The sequence below is a fragment of the Notamacropus eugenii genome, chromosome 1, assembly GCF_028372415.1.
Source record: "Notamacropus eugenii isolate mMacEug1 chromosome 1, mMacEug1.pri_v2, whole genome shotgun sequence".
NCBI classification, from domain to species: domain Eukaryota; kingdom Metazoa; phylum Chordata; class Mammalia; order Diprotodontia; family Macropodidae; genus Notamacropus; species Notamacropus eugenii.
In genome coordinates this window covers 706,843,492-706,864,181 of record NC_092872.1, presented here as the reverse complement: position 1 = coordinate 706,864,181, position 20,690 = coordinate 706,843,492, and the positions used below count along the sequence as shown (strand labels likewise).

The 20,690-nt window shown below is 35.7% G+C and overlaps 1 protein-coding gene across 13 annotated transcripts in view; it reads left to right on the top strand.

Annotated features, from left to right (window-relative positions):
• Window positions 1-20,690, top strand: part of ANKRD11 (ankyrin repeat domain containing 11) — a 376,722-nt gene that overhangs the window by 233,734 nt on the left and 122,298 nt on the right. For all 13 annotated transcript variants that reach the window (XM_072636508.1, XM_072636472.1, XM_072636524.1 and 10 more), the window contains one exon: window positions 14,636-14,780. In XM_072636508.1, the coding sequence (XP_072492609.1) occupies window positions 14,694-14,780 (87 nt within the window). In that variant the 5' untranslated portion in view covers window positions 14,636-14,693. The remainder of the gene's footprint in view (window positions 1-14,635; window positions 14,781-20,690) is intronic.

The following is a 20,690-nucleotide window of genomic DNA, read 5'->3' as shown; positions in this document are numbered from 1 at the left end:
AATAATAATAATAGCTATTGATATTGTCATTTCTGACCTCAGTTTGTCAAGTGCTTTATTTTCACTTGATTTACCTTTTTAGTTGAGGAAACTGAGGTTCAGAGATGCTGAGTGATTTTTTTTAATCGTCAGTGTCAGAAGTGGATTTTCATCCTACTCCAACACCAGCAATCTAGTAACATCATGGTACCAAGATAAAGATAAAGGTTTGCTGGTTTATAATTTCTAAATATTTCCTTAAATATTCAATGAAAATATATGGCTACCAATAATTGTCAGTGATGTTCTTTTAAGAGACAGATAATCTTTTCATTTTCATCTGTTTCCTAAGGAACTATTATAAACTGTAGAAGGTCCAAGAATGTCAATTAACATGTGTTACAATTTTACTTTAAAATTTAAAAAAATAATCTTTCTATTTTCCTTGCCTTATGAGATATGCAGTCACTTAATACAAATTGATTCTTTGAAGTATTCTTAAAATCCAGTCCTTGTAGTGTTGTTATTTCTTTGTTTCACTTTCATAAAATCCCTTTCCTTTTATTTCTGAGAAATAGTGAAATTCATTCAGTCTTAATCATACATTTTAACTTTCAGGACTTGGAATGCCTTAGTCATGGTCAAATAGTGGTACTTCTTCAAGCTATACACAACTAAAATATTGTTCCCACCCATTTCTGACATGTCAGTTGCTCACTACCGTGGTGGGGGTTGAAAAACGCTTTTTTGTGGGGCATTGGAAGAGGGGTTGCTTCACCAGCACATTCCCTAATAAACCAGATTTGTTATGGACTTTGGAAGGCGGCTGACAAAAAATCCTTTGTATAGAATATATTTTTCAGTAAATGAGGTAGGAGGTAAATTTGCTCAGGACACAAGGACAGTGATGTTTTTATTGTGACCAGGAGGATTTATATTAGTATCCATGTTGGCTGTGTGAATATATGTGTTTGGGGGTGTGTTGGGTGTCCTGCCCACTTTGTATCTTCTTTTGTTGTTATTGATAAGGCTTGCCAGTTTACATTGAGAAGGAAAAAGATTACCTGTTATTGAGAAGATTATCCTAGTGAACTGAGATATATCTAGAGTGAGACCTGAAGGGAAAATCTGACTTCATAATGGACCATTCATTGAGTTTTTTCTGATGTACTGATGAGATTTGCATTGTGACTGAAAATTGTAGTTCTGGGTCAAGTGATTGTGAACTGTATAGCTTCATGTAGTACATAGAGCCATGAAGCATAGATTGGGCAGTCAAGAGAAGGCCAGTAGTGGTTGTGTTCTATTATTTTCTGTGTTTCCATTTCTCCACCTGTAAGATGGAAAAAATACTTTGTCTCTACCCACAGGAGTGTGAGGAGGATAAAACATGTTACCTATGAAAACAACGGGAAAAGAAAACCATGTTAAAAAATGGGAGATAGTATAGTATTATATTGCAATGCTCTGTATATCATACTGAAAACACTGACAACGATTAGTGTCTGACATATGCAGCCTTATCACAGTTGTACCCTTTAGGCGATGGCGGCAGCTGCGTTGGTGGTGGTAGTGGTAGTAGTAGTAGTAGATGATTATCTAATCATAAGAATGCAAAGTTTTACAATCTTTTGTTTTAGCATTCAGAATATTATACATCAATAGACATTTATTAAATATCTACTATGTGCCAAGCACTACGCTAAACCCTGTGTAGATAAGAATGGCAAAGGCAGACCTTCCCCTCAAGGGATTGTTTTATTCTTCGTATTTGTACCCCCAGTACATGTAGTAAGTGCTTAATAAAATACTTATTGATTGTATGATTAATGTCTGTTTGGGAAGTAAGTACTCCATGATCAATATAATTTCCTTCTTCTTTGCTATCAGTTTAGGACTTGCCCTAGAGCAGAATCACTACTGTGGAATGAATGGTTTAACACATCCTAATTTTCTACTCTGTAAGCCCCTTGAAAATGAGGATTCTTTCATTCTTTGTAGTTGTACTCACAGCACCTGGCACATAGTAGGTCCTTAATAAATCTTTGTCAATTGATTCTGCAAGAATTGAATATACTCTTTTTTGCGAGTCATTCATTCAGAATGAATACTTTGTCTTGTTTTTTTCATTGTTGAATAAGAACGGTGGATATTTGGAAGGAGACTGATGTGTGAAAAGGGGAAGGTCAAAAGACTTCTCATCTTGCCACCCCCAACCCCTGCTGTTTTCACCCTGAATGACAGTCCTATAAACAAGCCAGAATATGTTGAACCTTCAGTGCTAGATTTTGTGTGTGTGTGTGTGTGTGTGTGTGTGTGTGTGTGTATGTGTTTAAATTTTATCCTCGAAGCCATAAAGAATCTTAAATTGAGGGTGAGTGATAAGGATTAAGTCAGGGTGAACAATATAAATGTTTTCCTTTTTAATCCTTTGCATTTTATATATTTAAAAACATCATTATTAGAATGTGCCCTGGATTTCCTCCCTCTGTCCAAGGTGACTGAATTTTAACTGACGAAATTTTTTTGTGGTTATTCCTAATCTTGGAGAGAGCTATTTCAGTTAGATTGTGGTTGTTAATTTAGAAGACTAGGACATTTAGCTATAATAGGGAAAAATGACTTAGAAGGATAGCTTAACTTGTATGTCTTTGTCAATCCATGGCTTAGCATAGTGCCTGGCACATTATAGGTGCTTGATAAATATTTATTGAATGAATCAAAGTTTTTAATTATGGACAGCTCTGCTTCTCATATGGAAGATATACAATCCATTACTGACACTTATATCTGAGACCTTAACCTAGGACCTAGGAGACCAGTAACTGGTTTAGCCTTTAAGAACACAGGGTCGCTATTCTAACTTCCTGGTAAACTTTCCAGGGGATAATCTTTAGAATACTACTCTTAATCTTAGGTCATTTATAGTCTTCCCCTGTTATGGCATGAGTAGAAGGGATAGTAATGATAATAATAAATAACAAAAAAGGTGGAAGGTCAGTAGACATTCTTAAATCAAGGCACAAATATGGCAAAATCCTAAAAAATACTCATGAAATACTTTGGGGAAGATAACCCTTCACCACATAGTTCTAATGTGTGATTACGTACATGTCATTGGATTGGTGGGACACAGCTGAAAGTGGCTATTGTCTGGGTGTAGCTATGAAATAACTAAGACTTGAGAATCATCGAAAGGCTCTTCATTTACTCATCCAAGAATATATTGAGAAATGACTGATACTTTTGTTGTTGTTGTTTTTTGGTGTGGAAATTGAAGGGTTTTTGATGACAGTTCAGTATGAGGTCATAGCTATAGAAAATGTCAAAAGGACTATCCTTAAGAAGCTCGGACTAGTGAAAATTTAGATTATGCAAAGAATGGATGAAAAAAATGTAACGGTGCAGTGAGATGCAAAAATTTGCCTCTTCTGATGGCTGTTTATGACCTTCGCTAGACATGCCCTAGTTAGCCATAATTCTTTAGACCAGAATGATGCATTATTTTTTGAGGGACTAACAAGTGACTCCCACAAATGATGTGCATATCCTAAAAGGCTAAAGCAATGAATTTTCCTGACTCCCAGACCATTAGTATAGACTGAACAGTATCATCAGATCATCACACTGATTCATAAAAACTCAAGAACAATAAATGTTGGCATCTCAACTACTCCTAATCTCTAAGCTACAAAGAACAAAGTTTCCAAGACATGGGGACCTGGCTGTGACAATCCGCATCAGTTATAAAAGCCTTGATGTGACTCGCACATGTTATAGTCTGTAGAATACGGAGTGTGAAGGTGCACCATTTGTGGCATTGTTTTTTACCCCATCAAAAAGGGAAGAAAGTAATAATAAAAACAATGATAGCGGCAGCAGCAACAGTAATAGCAGTGCTTGGATGGGGTGGGATACCAGCTTGAGCAGAGTTTTGGGTTTGGCAGTGCTCATTTCTTTGCACAAATAGGTTCTTTGGTTTGTGAAAGTTCCAATGTGCAGGATTTGAATGGGTAGAACTTCCTTGATCCCATCTTAGGTGTTGTCCCCCACCCTTCCACCCCCTTATTTTAGATTTGCTTTTACTTAGTTGTCCTGTCATTCTTTTATTGGGGTGAGGTGGGAGGAGAGTAGATATAGTGATTATAACTGTTTATGAAGAGATGAGGAATAATCTTGCTGAAAGTGAATATAGATATTCTATATATAACATCAAATGACCATTTGTGCAGGTAGGTTAGAGGTTTTAGTTGGTAAATATTACTGGAACTGTATTTTTAAAAATCTCTTACCTAAATTTCCCCTATCAGGTAGGAATTTTTTGAGTTAAATTTAATATTATAATTATTATTATTGGAGATTCCACCTTTCACTGAGCATTGTTAATGGACTGAAACTGAACTTCCTTCCATATAAAGGTATTGCAACCATCCTTAGAGTTTCTTGCTCTGGGCAGCGTGCCATCATGTGAGAAGCTGGGGCCAACTGAGGTTCTGGTTGTCTTTGATGAATGTTGACATCTCACTAGCACTTAGAACTAACTATGTGTCAGGTTTAGTCTCTGAAATGCTCACTATGTATAATGCCAAGAATTTATAATCATGATAGACATTTATGAACTTTAAAATATTATCTTGGTTTTATTATGACACCCTGTCCAGTTTGAGAGAGACAGACAAGACAGATAATCTTTTTGCACTTATGGTAGAGTTGGAGGGAGAGGGGGATTGTAGCAATGATTAATTTGTTTACATGAATTTTCTCAGATGCAGTTGGTGTGATGTTTCAGAGGGGTTTTTTTTGCGTATTTATATCTGTATCTTAACGGTTTTTTAAAAAAAATAGGTCTTTTAGAAGGTCATTTTACATACATACATATATGCATACACACATGCACAGAATTTGTTACCGACAAGATCCGCCTTCCTTTCCTCTCTCCATAAAGTGAAGAAGAAACTATAACCTAGAAAGATAGCATTGTGTTCACGGAAGCCAGAGAAAACAGGAAGAGGAGACCATCAGAAACTTGAGAATGCTTGTGGATTTTATTGAGTGTTAGTGAGGTGATACCTTGGAAGTGATCCTAGATGCTAGCATAATGAATTTGGGGAGTTCACCTGTTATGTTCAGACCATCTCTTTTCACTAGAACCAAGAATAGGGATTTCACTCTAATTTAAACAGCAAATTACCTCATATTTACAGAAATGAATTCAACTTGAATCTCCACATCTTATGGTAACAAGTTCTAAGTCACCAAGAATAGCTCCTGTCAGGTCTTTTGAAAGACACAAGATAGCCTGTTTAATATTAATTGGGCCATTCTGCATTTCTTTCTATAACATTTTAGATAAGGATTTGATTAAAATATTGAATTAATTTACAACTCAGTTTATGCTATACTTAATGGGGCTACTCTTACGGTCTCTTACGGTCTTTTATTCAAATTCTATATGAATATTTCTCATCGATTGTAAGTTGTAACTGTGAGTTGTAAGTTGTCTATCCATGGTTAGACATTGTGTGATATTATTAGAATTCCTCTTTTCCAAATGAACCATAGCCAGAAGATGCCTGGGGTACCCTAGGATAATCAGTGGACTAATTCTAACCTTCTCAAAGACATCCTAATTTAAGAAGGTGTTGGCAAATATTTAGAATGGGGAAAAGTGATTACAAAGAATTGTGGTGGCTTGAAGAGCAAGTCATAACGGACTAACTTCATTTCCTAGGACTAATCTCATTTCCTCATTGGGCTAACCTCATTACTAAACTAGTAAACAAGAGGAATATTGTGGAGATAGTTTACTTAGATTTTAGCATGACTATTCATAAAGAATTAAACACTCTTAGTACAGAGAAGTTGGAAAGATCCGATTGGACAGTCAGACAGTCAGGGAACATTTACAAAGCCGGGCAATGATTTGGGACTTCTCTGCCATGCCCCTGGAAGCTTGTTGTTGGGAAAACAGCATCCTGCAGGATTTCCTAAGTTGTAGAGCTCCATGTCCTGACTATTCTCTCTTCCTCTAATTGGAGAGTAGAGGCATGGGCTCCAAAACCTTCATCTAAGGAAGGAACTTAGTTAAAACTTTTCATTTCTCATTTGTGACTTCTCCATTATGTCCCTGCCTATTAGGCCCCCCCATCCCCACCCCTTTTTCTAAACTTTCTGTGTGTTGTCTTCTTCCGTTAGACTATAAAGGATTGTCTTCCTTCATATTTATATCCCTAGTGATTAACACATTGCACAGCAGTTAATAAATGTTTGTTGACTATCGACTGAGCTTTGGTAGTACAAAAAGACAGTCCCTGCCCTCAGGGAGCTTACAATCTAATATGATTTTAAAATTATATAGAATATAATATAATCAGGTGGACTCAGTAGTAAGACAATTCAAAGAGTAGTTAACGAGGTGGCATAATGAATAGAGTGCTAGGCATGAAGTCAGGAAGACTCATCTTCCTGAGTTTAAATCTGGCTTCAGACACTTATTAGCTGTTTGACCCTGGGCAAGTCACTTAACCCTGTTCACCTCAGTTTCTGTATGTGTAAAATGAGCTAGAGAAGGAAACGGCAAGCTATTCCAGTATCTTTGCCAAGAAAACCCAAAATGGGGTCATAAAAAGTCAGACAGGACTGAAACAACTCAACGGCAAGTTGTTAATGGTTAAATGTTTTGCTGGCTAGAGGTCTCTGTGTAATTACCTTACAAATCTCAGTTTCTCTCTTTGCTGTTTCACATTTTTATCAGTGAAGTGACTTGGTTAAAACATAAGTGGCATACTTATCAAACATGCAGATATGCAAAGCTGGGCCAACACTCTGGAAAATTTATAATCCAATAGGATCTTGACAGTCTATAAAAAGGTATCAAGGCTAAATCTAGTAGGGTGAAATTTATTAGGGATAAATGTAAAGTCACTTGGGTACAAAAAAATCAGCTATACAAATATCATACAGTGTCTAACCATAGATAGACAGCAATTCTTTTGAAGAAGGTCCGGGTCTTTTAATGTAGCATCAGTTTGGTAGGAGTCATTGTGAAGAGGCAACCAAAAAAACTAATGAGATCTTGGGACTTCCTTAAGAGGTGCAGAGCTTCTAGGAATCAGGAAGATGATAATCTCACCGAATTCTGCCCTGGTGAGTCTGCCTGTGAAGTGATGAGCACTAAATGTAAGAAGCGCAGTGTCTAGCTGCAATGTCTAGAGTTAGGCAGCTTGCATGGTTAAGGGCTTCAAGTTTAGGATTCAGAAGAAACACTTAAAAGAACAGAGTGCTCTCTCTCTCTCTCTCTCTCTCTCTCTCTCTCTCTCTCTCTCTCTCTCTCTCTCTCTCTCTCTCTCTCTCTCTTTTTTAAAGCTTGGTGAAGACTTAGGAGGAACTTGATAGCTTTTTACAGAGAGTTCTGTGGAGGACAGACACATTACACTTATTCTCTTTGGTCCTTGTGGACAGAAGAAGGAACCTTGGGTGGGGTAACCCAGAGGCTAAATTTAGACTTGTTGTCAAGAAGCACTAAAATTAGAGATGTCCTAAAGTAGAGTGTGCCACCTCCAGGGTTAGTGATGGGTGCCTCCCACTTGGAGGTCTTTAGGCGAGTGTGGACAATCACTCTCTAGTACCTTCGTTCTATTAATTTCTTATTTATCCTTTATATAACTTGCTTTTATATATTTGTTTTTAATGTTGTCTGCTATCTTCTCTCTCCCCCATTTGCCTCCTCCTCTCCCCCCAATTAAATTGTAAGCTCCTCTTGGGCAGGGAGAACCATTGTTAAATGGTTCTTAGTTAAATTTAGGCATAAAGGGAATACCATAAATTAGGAGAGCTAGGAATAGTTCACCTGTGAGAGCTGTGGAGAAGGGAAGAATTTATGCCACAGAGAGACCATTAAGACAGCTAGAATGGATAATCTTGATTGTATTAAATTTTAAAAGTTTTTGCAGAAACAAAATCAATGCAAGCAAGATTAGAAGAAAAGCAGAAAGCTGGGAAACAATTTTTACACCCAGTGTGTCTGATAAAAACCTCATTTCTTAAATATATAGAGAACTGGGTCAAATTTATAACAATACAAGTCATTTTGCAGTTGAGAAATGGTTGAAGAACATGAACAGGCTGTTTTCATACAGAGATATCAAGTAGTCATAAGAAGAAATGCTCTAAATCAGTATTGATTAAAGAAATGCAAATTAAAACAGCTCCAAGGTGCTACCTCATACCTGTCAGGTTGGTTAGTATGACAGAAGAAAATGATAAATTTTGGAGGGATTAGGAGAAAATTGGGACACTGATATACTGTTGGTACAATTGTGAACTGATCAGCCATTCTGGAGAGTAATTTGGAACTATGCCCAAAGGGCTTTCAAACTGTGCATGCAAAGAATTGGAAATTGAAGGGGTGTCAATCACCTATAGAATGGCTAAAATAGTTGTGGCATATTATTGTAATGTAAATACTGTTGTGCTGTAAGAAATGATGAGCAGGATGATTTCAGAAAAATCTGGAAAGACATCAATGAACTGATGCAAAGTGAACAGAACCAGGAGAACGCTGTACATAACAGCAATATTACGTGATGATCAACTGTGAATGACTTAGCTATTTTCAACAATTGTGATCCAAGAAAATTCCAAAAGACTCAGGATAAAAAAAATGATGTCCATATCCAGAGAAAGAACTGATGGAGTCTGAATGCAGATTGAAGCATAATATTTTTCAATGTGTGTGTGGGGGGGGGTTGGAGGGGGTCTGCGGCTTTTGTTACAACATGGCTAATATGGAAATGTGTTTTGCATTATTGCACATGTATAATCTCTGACAAATTGCTTACCCTCTCAAGGAGGTGGCTGTGGGGGGGAGGGGGAAGAACGGAAAGAATTTTGAACTCTGAATTTTTAAAAACGAATGTTAAAAATTGCTTCGTGTGGCACTGTGCTGAGCACAGTGAGGATACAAAGGAAGGATGGGCACAGTCTTGCTTGCCCTCAAGGAGTTCACATTCTAAGGTTGGAGTCAGTATGTAAATAACCAACTAGTTTGTGGGGTCAGGAAAGGTTTCCTGCAGAAGGGGAGATGGCGGTGAAGGGGTGAAGGGGACAGAGCATTCGAGGCATTGAGGACTCAGAGGTCATCCTATGGAAGGAAGTGCAGGTAAACCATTGTTAACCATTTCCAAGGTTTACTGTGCTTCCATTGTTAACTAAGACACACAGAGACATATATATGTTAACATATATGTTAACCTATGTTATGTCATTTCAATACTTAACTACAACCCTAGGAAATATTGTTATCTCCATTGTTTAGGGGTTAAATGTGAAGCTGTGGATGGGAGAGTTAGAAGTAACCTGCTCTTGGTCACACTGCTGGGACCTTCCTGAGGTGGAACTGGCCCCTAGGCCTTCTGCACTCCAGTGCAGTCATTTTATCCACATATTACACTACTTCTTTTTCTTATAGATTATAGATATGAGTGAGAGATAATCACATCTGAACCCCATAAAAATATGCAAAAGCAGGCTTTAAAACTGAGGTTTAGTCAAGGGAAGTAACTTGTTGCCAGAGGCAATAAAGAAAAGGGTATTTGTATATGCTGCTCTGTAGTGCAAGAGAGACACAGGAGTGGGATATAGAGATTTGGGCCATAATATGACTTGGATCATTAAGTATGTGAGATTTAATTTAGGATTGAAGATTTAGAGCTAGAGAGGACCTCAGAAGTTGATCTAGTTAAAAAACTGCAGCCCATAGAGTTTAAGTAATTTGCTTAAAGTGCACAGGTAGTAAATGACAGATGGAGGATTTGAACCCAGTTACTAGGATTTCAAAATCAGCACTTTTCCCCCTGCACCATTAGAACCTTAGCTTTTTCAGGTATTTAAATGGTACTATCTTTCTTCCTGCCCCATAGGTTGACTGGGGAGAAAGTACAAATATTAATGGTACCTTCAAATGATATTGATTGTGGCAGTCATTCACTGTATATCTGTATGTATTTAGAAAGGTATTATGTCTAGAAATGTGTGAAATATATATCTTATGATGTAAAATTGTACAGTACTACTTTTTGGTATTATTTTTGACACAGCCCATCACCAAGCAAGAGACACTAAGAGCTTATAAGCTAATTCTAGAATTTGTACAGATTAATTAATGTAGGCTGTGCTGAGTACTCACATTCTCCTTGATAAAATGAGGTTTGAACTACTGACTCTTCAGTGGACTTTAAAAGAACACAACAACAATAAATACATTGTATAAAAGTGAAGTGTTGATGATGTCTGACCTCTGTAGTCTTTTGACACCTCCCTGTAGTTGGAAGGGTGACCCCTGGTTTATTTGGCTTGATGCCAGTGGAGGTCAAGTTGTGTCAAGTCTTAGCAAACTGATGAGTGTTAGTCTGAGGAAAATGTAACAACTTTTTTCACTGCTACAGTGTTACTTAGGAAACTTCTGCAAAGTTGTGACTTACTTTTCTAATCTGTGTCAGTGGAAGGAGGATTATATTGGGGAGTCACTGATGCTTTAAACTTTAAAGTGATGGACCCCTGGCTGACTCTTTTCTTTCTTCTTTTCCATATGAAATTCTTTTGCGCAGTTTTCTTTTGAATTTAAGAAAAAAAATAATGCCTCTGAGAACAGCTGACATTTCAGAAAGGAAATGACTGAGTTTTGCTTATTCATGGGCTATAAAAGTCCAGTATTTGGCTACTTGCCAAAATGTAAATTTTTTCCCCCTCTTGTTACTGTAGTGAAGTATTAAAGATTATGTAATGTTGCTTTTTTACTTCCCATGCTGTAGGGTGAATATCTTTTTTTGGAAACTCAATTAAAAAAAATCTAATTGTGTCTTGATTAAGTAAAATTCAAACTGATGTAAAAAAGAGCTATATGACCAGTATTCTAATAAAGAGTAATTGGAACTAAGTGACATGGAATACTCAGATAATACCGTTTCTGTTCTTAAGAAGTCCTTTTTTCCCCTCTGGACTTCTCTTCAAATACCTACTTAAGCTCAATAGATTTTTCACTTGTAGTTTTAAAGTTAAATAAGAATTGTGAATTGTTAGTATTTATTATGTAGAAGTAACATTCCTTATAAGTTGTTAAACAGACCAGTATTCTCTTTACATGATGAGGTAGAAAGCTTTCCAAGGGTAATAAGTCAGCTAGATGAAGAAGAAGGAGGTAGAATAATCTGGAATCTATCTGCTTGGCACCATTTCGGTGAAACAAGTTTCAGGGCCCTACATGTAAAGCTAGATATCTTAGTAAAGCTAACTAAATAACATTGAGTGGGCAGAATTTTTTGAAGAATAAAATGAAAGAACTTGTGGTCTGAAGTTTCTTCTTTTTTTTTTTTAGACATAATCAAAATCAAATCTTAATTTTTGACTTGAAGTCTGCATTGTTACTACACTATGGAATTTCACCGGGCTCTTTGCTTGTATAGTGAACCCATGGAGTAATTTTTAATCATATCCTGTATTTGGAAAATTTTGTTTTCCTTCTTGACTGACTGAAATTGATTTATAATCATATGAGAGAGCATATATGATTTGGATTTCTGCTTCATGATGGTCTTTGAATGTGTTTAAATGATTCTCTACTGACTTTTACTCCCTTATGGTAAAAGATTGATTATGCATAGCTCCTCATGGGTATTCTATATAATAACTTTAGACATCTGTTCTATTTAGACATATTTTACTCAAAATAGATTATATTTTTCTAATAGTGTAGAATCAAATTGGAAGAAAATGTAGAATATGTTGTTTAAAATGAGCAAACCAAATCAGATTCTGACTTTTGCAGTAAGAAAGGAGTTACAGATCTGTGTAAGCAGAATATACAGCCTTACATCATAATCTGCTGTTTTTGAGGTCACAGTAATCCAGAGACCTTATCAATGTATTCATTCCTCTTCATTCTCTTTACTATTTGAAAAGGGTTCTTTCCTTCTCCTCCACGAAATGACCCTCTCTTCTCTTATCTTTTGATTGTTACTCTAACTATTCCTTATATGCACAGATGACTTTATTTGCTGTATTGTTTCCCATTCCTATCTCTTTTTTTCTACATTCCTAACTCTTTGGTGTTCCCATTTACTCCTATGATTTCATTTATCACTTCTGTGAAGATGCCTAAATCTGAATACTACCCTAACACTAATATTTACATTTGTTTTTGTGCATCTCCAATTTTTGCTAACTCATTAAAAAAAATTTTTTTTTTTTAAAATCCTGGTTCCCCTGTTTGGAATTCCAACTTCTTTTCTCAGATTCCACAGAGTGCCCCTCCTTTGTTCTCCAGATTTCCCAATTCCATGTTTTCCCTAGTATTCTTCTTCCCCCCCTTCATTGAGCTCTCAATCTTGTACTGCTTTGTATTGTTATTTTTATTTTATTAAATGTGTTATTTAATTCTCTACAAAGAGATTATACGCCTCTGAAGGCTGGTATAATTATTTTAGGTATTGAGCTCCATGGGTACATCTTCTGTGGACTTTTCTGTGACTCTGTGAGCATGTGTGTGAGAATCAGCCTGATTTTTCTAATTTGTGTGCAGTTGTGGTACATAGGATTAGAGTAGTTTCTATAAGCTGACAAAAATTTTTACCAGTCTATACTTGTCTTTTTCCAAATTATTTTCAGGTCTTTATAGTAAAGAGTAATGGTGGTGGTGACAGCTATGATGATTGTTTGCCAAACTCTTTACGTATATTATCTCATGTAATCCTCAGAACCACTCTGAGGTAAGTCCTATAGCTGTTATCACCTCCCATTTTACTTGTGAGTAAACAGATTGAGAGAATAAGTAACTCACATGGTCTTCAGACATGCTGGGAGATGGAGGTAGGATTCAAATTCAGATCCAATTTGATATCAGATCCAACATTTGTTCTTCAAGTAGAGCAGAGGCATATCATAGACAGCTGAGAAAACAGTAGGAATGTACATAGAGCTGTAGGGAACCTCAAAGACTGTTATTCAAACCTGAGGAAAACCAGAATCCAGAGTGGAAGAGTGAATAGTGCAGGCTAAATCCGGCAGTGTGAGAAGTGGGTCCTGTGCTTCCAGAGCCAGTGTTTTGGAGGGTTTATTTTTTATAGATTAATAATAATGTTATTTTTTTAAAAATGCAAATGCTTCAAAGCCTTTTGAATAACTTGGGCCCAGTATAGAGCAGCCATATCCACCACAAGCTTGGTTTTGTTTATTCTTTAGTGTTAAGAAATGTATAATATTAGGTTAAAGTAAATCACCATTTGCTCTGTGAAGGAGGGCATCTCCATTTATCTATTTTGCAAATGTACTTTTTCGGGGAGGAGAGGACAGTTGTAATAGGAGATCTTGGGGGCTAGAAGAGTCTTGACTATTTTGTGTGCAAAGATTATTTCTTTGAATAAAGACTATCCCAAGAATATGTGTGACCCAATTTTAAATACAACTACTATTCAAGTGTCCAGGGGAAGGCTTCACGTGTTAGAGCACTTACATGTCATTAACCTGTACATATTAAGGAACAGAGCTGCTCTAGAAATGTCTTGTTTTCACCAAAAATGATTTCTCAAGTGAGTCATGGATTCATTCCATAGTACTTTATTCTGCCTGTGTTTGGTTCCCAGAGTAGTATTGGGGGAGATAGCAACTGTTGAGAAAAGGAGTTGTTAATAGGTTCAAGGTTTACTGTCTAAAAGTTAGCACTTGGTTAGATTTTTGGAATGAAAAAAGGAAGATGCACCACACCTTTGTTTCCTATTATTACAACCCATAACCTCACATGACCCTTCTGTACCATAGATTGTTGGCTAGGCTCCTGGCAATGTTGAATCAAGGTTATTGTACCTTTGAGCTGTAAATACTATGCCTAAAACGTTGCATCCTAAATGTATATGCCCAGATCACTATTAGACTGGATTGTCACCTAGAAATAGAAGCAAAAATTTGACTGGTCTGCAGCTGGGAACACATACCTTAGAATCTATGTGGGGAAATTCCAGCTTTTACAAGTTTCAACTCTGTTTATTAGCATGGTATAAAGAATTTAGTCTTTCTGAATATTGGGACAGGTAGATCAGTCTGAACCTGAAGAGAATTAGGGACAACTCCTTCAATGCCTTTGATAGAAGGAAATACTGAAGAAAACAGAGTTGAGATGTACATAAGGGTCATTGAGGTGATGGAGCTTGTTTTGGAGACCACTCCAAAGAAGAGAAGAAATCATAGAGAATACCCATTATGCCTCAGGACCTGGGGTAAATCATAAGTAAATCCCCCAGGGTTTACCTTCTTCTAATGTTAGACATTTTAGCTTAACCTTCTTAATAACCTGATTTCTAGTAAAATATTCATAACAACTTGGAGCCTTTATGAGGCAAGGGCAGGTAACCATCTTTTTGATGTTCTCTATAAGGCTTAGATTATTCACAGAGATTTCCATCTTGTAGTCTTTGTCTTCCTGTTTTCTGTTTTCTATTTTCAGGTATCTTAGCTTGGTAGACAGCTGGTTATGTTCTTTTTCTAGTTCTGTTGTATAAATTATTTATTGATTGTATTTAGTTCATTGTGAGACTAGCACATTTTGTGATTGTTGGGGTTATAAGTCTGAAAACCATTTCAGAGTTTTCTTTCTTTTTTTAAACAGACGGTTGACGACGAAGCGATGGCAGCATAAATGAAGATCAAGTAAGGAGAACAGAACGATGCCCAAGGGGGGGTGTTCTAAAGCACCACCGTTCGAAGACTTCTCTCTCAGCAACGACATGGTGGAGAAACAAACTGGGAAAAAGGTAATGGCAGGTTTGGGAGGTAGAAGACCAGCTACGCCACATTCTGAGGGGTGGGCTTCACAGTCATTTGGAAACAATAATGTAATCAAAATAGTAAGCAGTGGGGAGCACAGATAAGACCGAGACCCCACTGGAAGACTTAACAGTGAATTCCTAAGTAGTGACTAGATCAAAGAACAAATTATAGAAAGAATTAATAATTCTGTGAATGAAAATAATATTGATGAAATAAGAACATAGCACAATTTCTATATTGCAGCTAACAGTCCTCAAGGGGAAAAAATCTTATTCAAACATACATTAACAAGATACAAAAAAATCAATAAATTGAATCAGCATTTTAAAAAATATTTAGAAAACCAACAAATAAAACTAGAATAAGCACAAAAGAGGAGATACTAAATTTTAGAGGAGAATTTGAAACCCAAAAGACCTATAAAAATGATAAATTAAAAGCCAGTTCTTCATAAAGTCTAATAAAATAGATAAATCTTTAGTCAATACGATTCAAAAGAAGAGTACAGAAAACCAAATGAGCAAGGCGAAATTACAGAAGAAGAAATTATAAAGAATGATCAGAATTTAGCATGTATAGATACATGATAACAAAAATGAGAACACAGGCAAAACTGAAGAACACTTTCAAAAAATGTAAAATACCCCAGCTAACAAAAGACCAAAGAGATCTCAGAAAATCCAGTCTCCAAAAAGGAAGACCAGCTGTTAAAGAATTCCGAAAAGGGCAGTGGGGCGGGGGAGAGATAGTCATCCTAGTAGATTCATAGGAGAATTCTTTCAGAGTTTTTAAAGACCAAGTAGCTACTAATATTGCATAGATTTCTCCAAAATTGAAAGGGGAAGCACCTTGTCAGATTCCTTTAATGAGAAGGATAAAGTTAAAATACCTAAACCTAGGAAGGAAAAGGTACAAAAGGAAAACTACAAACCAATATAATTCTTGAATAATGATTCACATGTTTTATATAAAATCCTATCAGGCTACAGCCATCAAAACCATCTGGTATTATTTAGAGAGTAGAAGGGTAGATCCATGGAATAGACTAGACAATGGAAAATCAGAAATGCTGGAATCCAGTAACCCAGTGTTCAATTGACCTGTAATCATAAATTACTTAGGAAAGAACTCTATTTATTTTTAAATAAAAGCTGAGGGAGAAACTAGAAAGCAGTCTGGCAGAAATAGCCTTCAAAATTTTCCATAATATATTGTGAGTGGATATGTGACCTTAATATTAAAGATTATACTTTTGTTGTTGTTTGTCCTTTGTTGTCAAAGAGGACCATGACATCAGGAAGGTGATGCCATGACATGTGAGTGAACTAGATTTAAGTATGAGAAGGCTGTATACAGTGTTTTTTTTGGTCTGTTTTTTTTTGTCTGTCTGTCTGTCTCTCTCTCTCTCTCTCCCTCCCTCCTCCCCTCTTCCCTCCCTCCCTCTCTAAAATATAAAAGAAGCAGATCACATACCTATCATAGATAAAGGTAGCAGATGTATTTTAACCCAAACAATGGATAGAGGCAAATATGGAATAGAAAATAAATAACTTCAGTTATAAGAAACTGAAAAATTTCTATATAGACAAAATTAATGCACTTAGTATAAAAAGGGAAGTGATTTTTAATGGGGAGGGGGAAATCTGTATCATTCTCTGGTAAGAGTTTGGTATCCAGAATATATATACAATTAACAGAAGTATACATGCATGCATGTATTTATCTATACCTCTATTATGCATATAGAATGAAAAGCCATTTCTCAAAAGATAATTAGTCAAATGATATCACCAAACAGTTCTCAAAAGAATTGAAAGTATTAACAACCATATAAAAAAAAATGCTGTAACTAACAGAGAAATGAAGACTAAAACAATTGAAGTTTTGTATCACACCTTGCAAATTGACAAAGATGTCCAAAGATGGGAGCAGTCACTGTTGGAGGGGTTGTTGGTACATGATAATGATAATAATAGCAGTTGCTATATAAATGTCCAGGCACTGTTCTGAGAGCTTTACGCAAATTATCTTGATCTTCACAAAACCCTGTGATGGAAGTGCTGTTATGCCCACTTTAAAGGTGGGGATACTGAGACCAACAGAGGTTATGTCACTTCACCTTGGTCACACAGACTCAACACTCTGTGGACAGAGATGTGAAGCTTGTAGTCCTGAACAGTCTAGAGTGCTGCACAAATCAGATTAAAATGTATGTGGAAAATATTTTCAAGAATTAATAATACATTAATCATCAATAACATTATATTATAAAACTTGGGTCAACTTGAGGTCAGCAGAGATCTTTATATATGGTTTAGTGGCCCCCATTTCTCCGAGTTTGACACCGTTTCACTAGAACATTTAGCAGTCTCAAAAGGTAGCCACTTTGGTGCATTGTTGGTAGAGCTGTGAATTGGCACAACCATTTTGTAAACTTGGAATTATGCAAATAGAGTGACCCAGAAATTCCATTACTAGACTTATATCCCCAGAAGACATTGATAAGAAAAGTCACCAAAATAGTCATAAAAACAGTTTTTACAATAGAGCATTACTGTATTATAAGAAATGATGTGATGAGTACAGAGGAGCATGGGAAGATCTTTATGAACTGATAATATAATAAAGTGACCAGAACCAAGAAAAGATACTTTGAACTTTTACAAAAGTATAAATGGAAAGAATAACCACAAAAGCAACCAGTAGTTATAATTGTAATGAATAAATATGGCTTAAAGAAAGAAACTTGAGAAGATACTCTTCCATATTTTGGAAGTGGTAACATATTCACAAGTTCTTTATGTTGCACATTTTTAGATTTGCTCCTTTGATCAATTGTACTGATTCCTCCATCCCCCCCCCTCTCTTTTTTTTTGTCTTTAAAATGTTTTTGTTTTTTTTTTTTTAAACGTGAGATAATCCTCTCTGGGAGGGGAAGTGGTAGAGATACTTTTGAGAATATGGTGATTTTTGTTAAAAAGACACCAAAAACTTACTTTTAATAAAATTTGATTAAGTTTCTTACATATCTTGGAAATGCAACACTTGTCAGATAAATTTGCTTCAACAGTTCTTCAAACCCTCTACCCCTTGTTTCCCTTTTAATCTTGGCTGTATTATATTTCTTTCAATTTTATGTAATGAAAATTATCTTTTTAAAGTCTTTTTTGGTTATCTTTTAAAAATCTTTTTTGGTTGTCTCATTTGGTTTGTTTTTGTTTGTTTAATTTATGGTGTGACCTTTTATATCTGTTTGGAGCTTGTCTTGTCTAAAACTGGTGTCTTCCAAATTATAATGCTACAGATTTTTATCAAATAGTGAATATATATCTCAGCCGGGTACTTGGTGTTTCTTGAACATTATGCTTCTAGGTTCCTTTGCATGTTATGTATCTAATCTATTCCAGCGTGTTGTTTTGACATTTACTGCTTTGCCGTATAATTTGTGATGTGACATTTATTGACCCCTTCCCACTTTTCTTTATTCTTTCCCTTGAAATACTTGACCTTTTTGCCTCTATATGAATTTTATTTTATTTTTTTCTTGTCATTTTAATTCAGATAGTATTCTCATTCTTTTTATATTGGCTCAACCTTTCTATGAACAGTTAGTACTTTTCCAGTTATTTAGATTTCTCATATAGGACCTTTTTCTCATTCTTTGTTCTCTTTGGGATATCAGCCTATTTATTAGTGGTATTTGTAGGGACCAAGTGTGTACACAGCTGAGTACCATTTGGGCCACAGTTCTAAATTGTTTTCCAGAATGGATGACTGATTTGCATTCCTTCATCATCAATGCATGAAAGTGTCTGTTTTACTCTACTTTGTCAAACAACTGTCATTTCCTTCTAATTCTTTTTTTTTTTTTTTTGAGGGAAGGGGTTAGTTTTGCCAGTCTGATGAATGTGAGGTGTATTTACACCTCTATTAATTATTTGGAACACTTTTTTTCATATGGTTATAGATAGGTTGGATGTCTTTCCCCTGAGAACTGTTTATAGCCTTTGACCATTTGTTAGTTACGGAATAGCTCATATTCATATAGATTTGAATAGGTGCCTGTACATATTAGAAATAAGACCTTTATGAAAGAAATTTCCTAAAAAGGTTCTCTTTTAATCATTTCCTTTTTAATCATAGCTTCGGTGAATTTGTTCAAAACATTTTCTATCTGGTGTAATCATTATTGTTCATTCTACCTTCTTTGAATGTCTTTATCAGGCCATAATTTTTCAGAGCCTCAGAGTAACCCAGTTTATGTTGTCATTTGTATTTGTTGAATCAAATTCTGTCTTTGGGACAGTAGATTTATTTTTTAAAAAACCCAAGATGGGTGGCTAATAGTGAATAACTATCTGAGTGGGTATGATGTATATATATATATAGCAGTATTTTAAAAAATTTTTTTAGGGATCTGCTTCTTATTTGGTGACCAAAAATCAGTTTTAAATAATAGATGGACACTGGAGAACTTACTCTTGGAAGCAATGTAGATTGGGTTGGTTTTTTTTGTTTGTTTGTTTGTTTTTTACGGTATTCTTTTTTGCCCCTTCCCAGTTGTAATACTTAAAATCTAGAAATGGGTTTCAAATTACCTACGGTTTTAACCATTTGAGTTTTCTCGACTGAAAAATATTACTTTTTTAGTGTATGTACTTCAAGTTTTCCACTTGTTCTAAGTCTGCTGAAGTAAATTTAGTGAAATTGAATATTTACCACAAGCCAAGTGACCTCTTTGTTCAAATTCCTTCCAGATTAATTTCTTGTTTCTAATACCCCTTAATCTTTTCTAAGTCATCAAACATTTATGTAGTGCTTTCTCTGTGCCAACAACTTGCCCACACCAGTAAAATCCTGGGTCCTTGTTGGAATGAAATAAATCTTGCTGGTCTTGAGATTTTCCCACAATGGCTTCCATATCCAGGTCAACAGCTTTTTCTTGTTTGTTTCTTACTTTTCTTTATTACATTTAATCTCAATTACTCCTTACCTTACCATAAAATCATAGAGTATCAGAAAGGAATTAGAAGTCACTTTTGTTGAGTCTGTTCCTGAGCAAGAATCCCCTTGATGGGATTATATTTACATGGAAATTCAGTCTAATAAAACAGCCCTGATCTCCTTTTGGACAGCTTGTACTTCTCAAAATTTTCCTCTAAATTCCAACATATGCTTTCCTGCAATTTCTAACATTGGTTTGGTTTTATTTTATGTGGGACCTGCTAGCCAGAAAGAGTCTATAACTGCTTTAACAAAAAATTTCCCTCCTTTTTGTGTAAACGGAAACTACCATGCAGGGATTGAATATGCATCATTCCCTTGTTAACAAAATACAGCAACTGTGCTAACTGGTACACCTTATAAGAACATAAGCATTAACTAGATCACATATAAAGTCCTCTGTTGGCTTTTAAAGTTCTCCATAATCTGCCCCCTTCCTACCTTTCCAGTTTTGTTTTGTTTTTTTTAAACACCTTACTCCTTTCCACGTATTCATTTCATGGTAGCTACATCTGGGCCTTGTTTTTACAACCAGTCCTTATCCTAGGATACTTGTCCCTCTGTTATATAGAGTTTCAACTTTGGTCCCTCAGGATATTATGACCTGACTAATACTCCTCTCCTCACCATATACCCCTCTCTGCCCTTCTAGTGTTAACTTTTTTTTGTGTCATGGACCCTTTTACCAGTCTGAAGCATATATAAACTACTTCTCAGCAGGTCATTAGATGCATAAGATAAAATGTTATTTGATGTATAAGATAAAATACATAGGATTATAAAGGAAACCAGTTTTTAAATACAGTTATTAAAACATTTTTAAAAGCAAGTTTCTAGAACCCTGATTAAGAACTCCTGTTCTGTGTAGATTGCCTCTTGTCTTTGGTAGG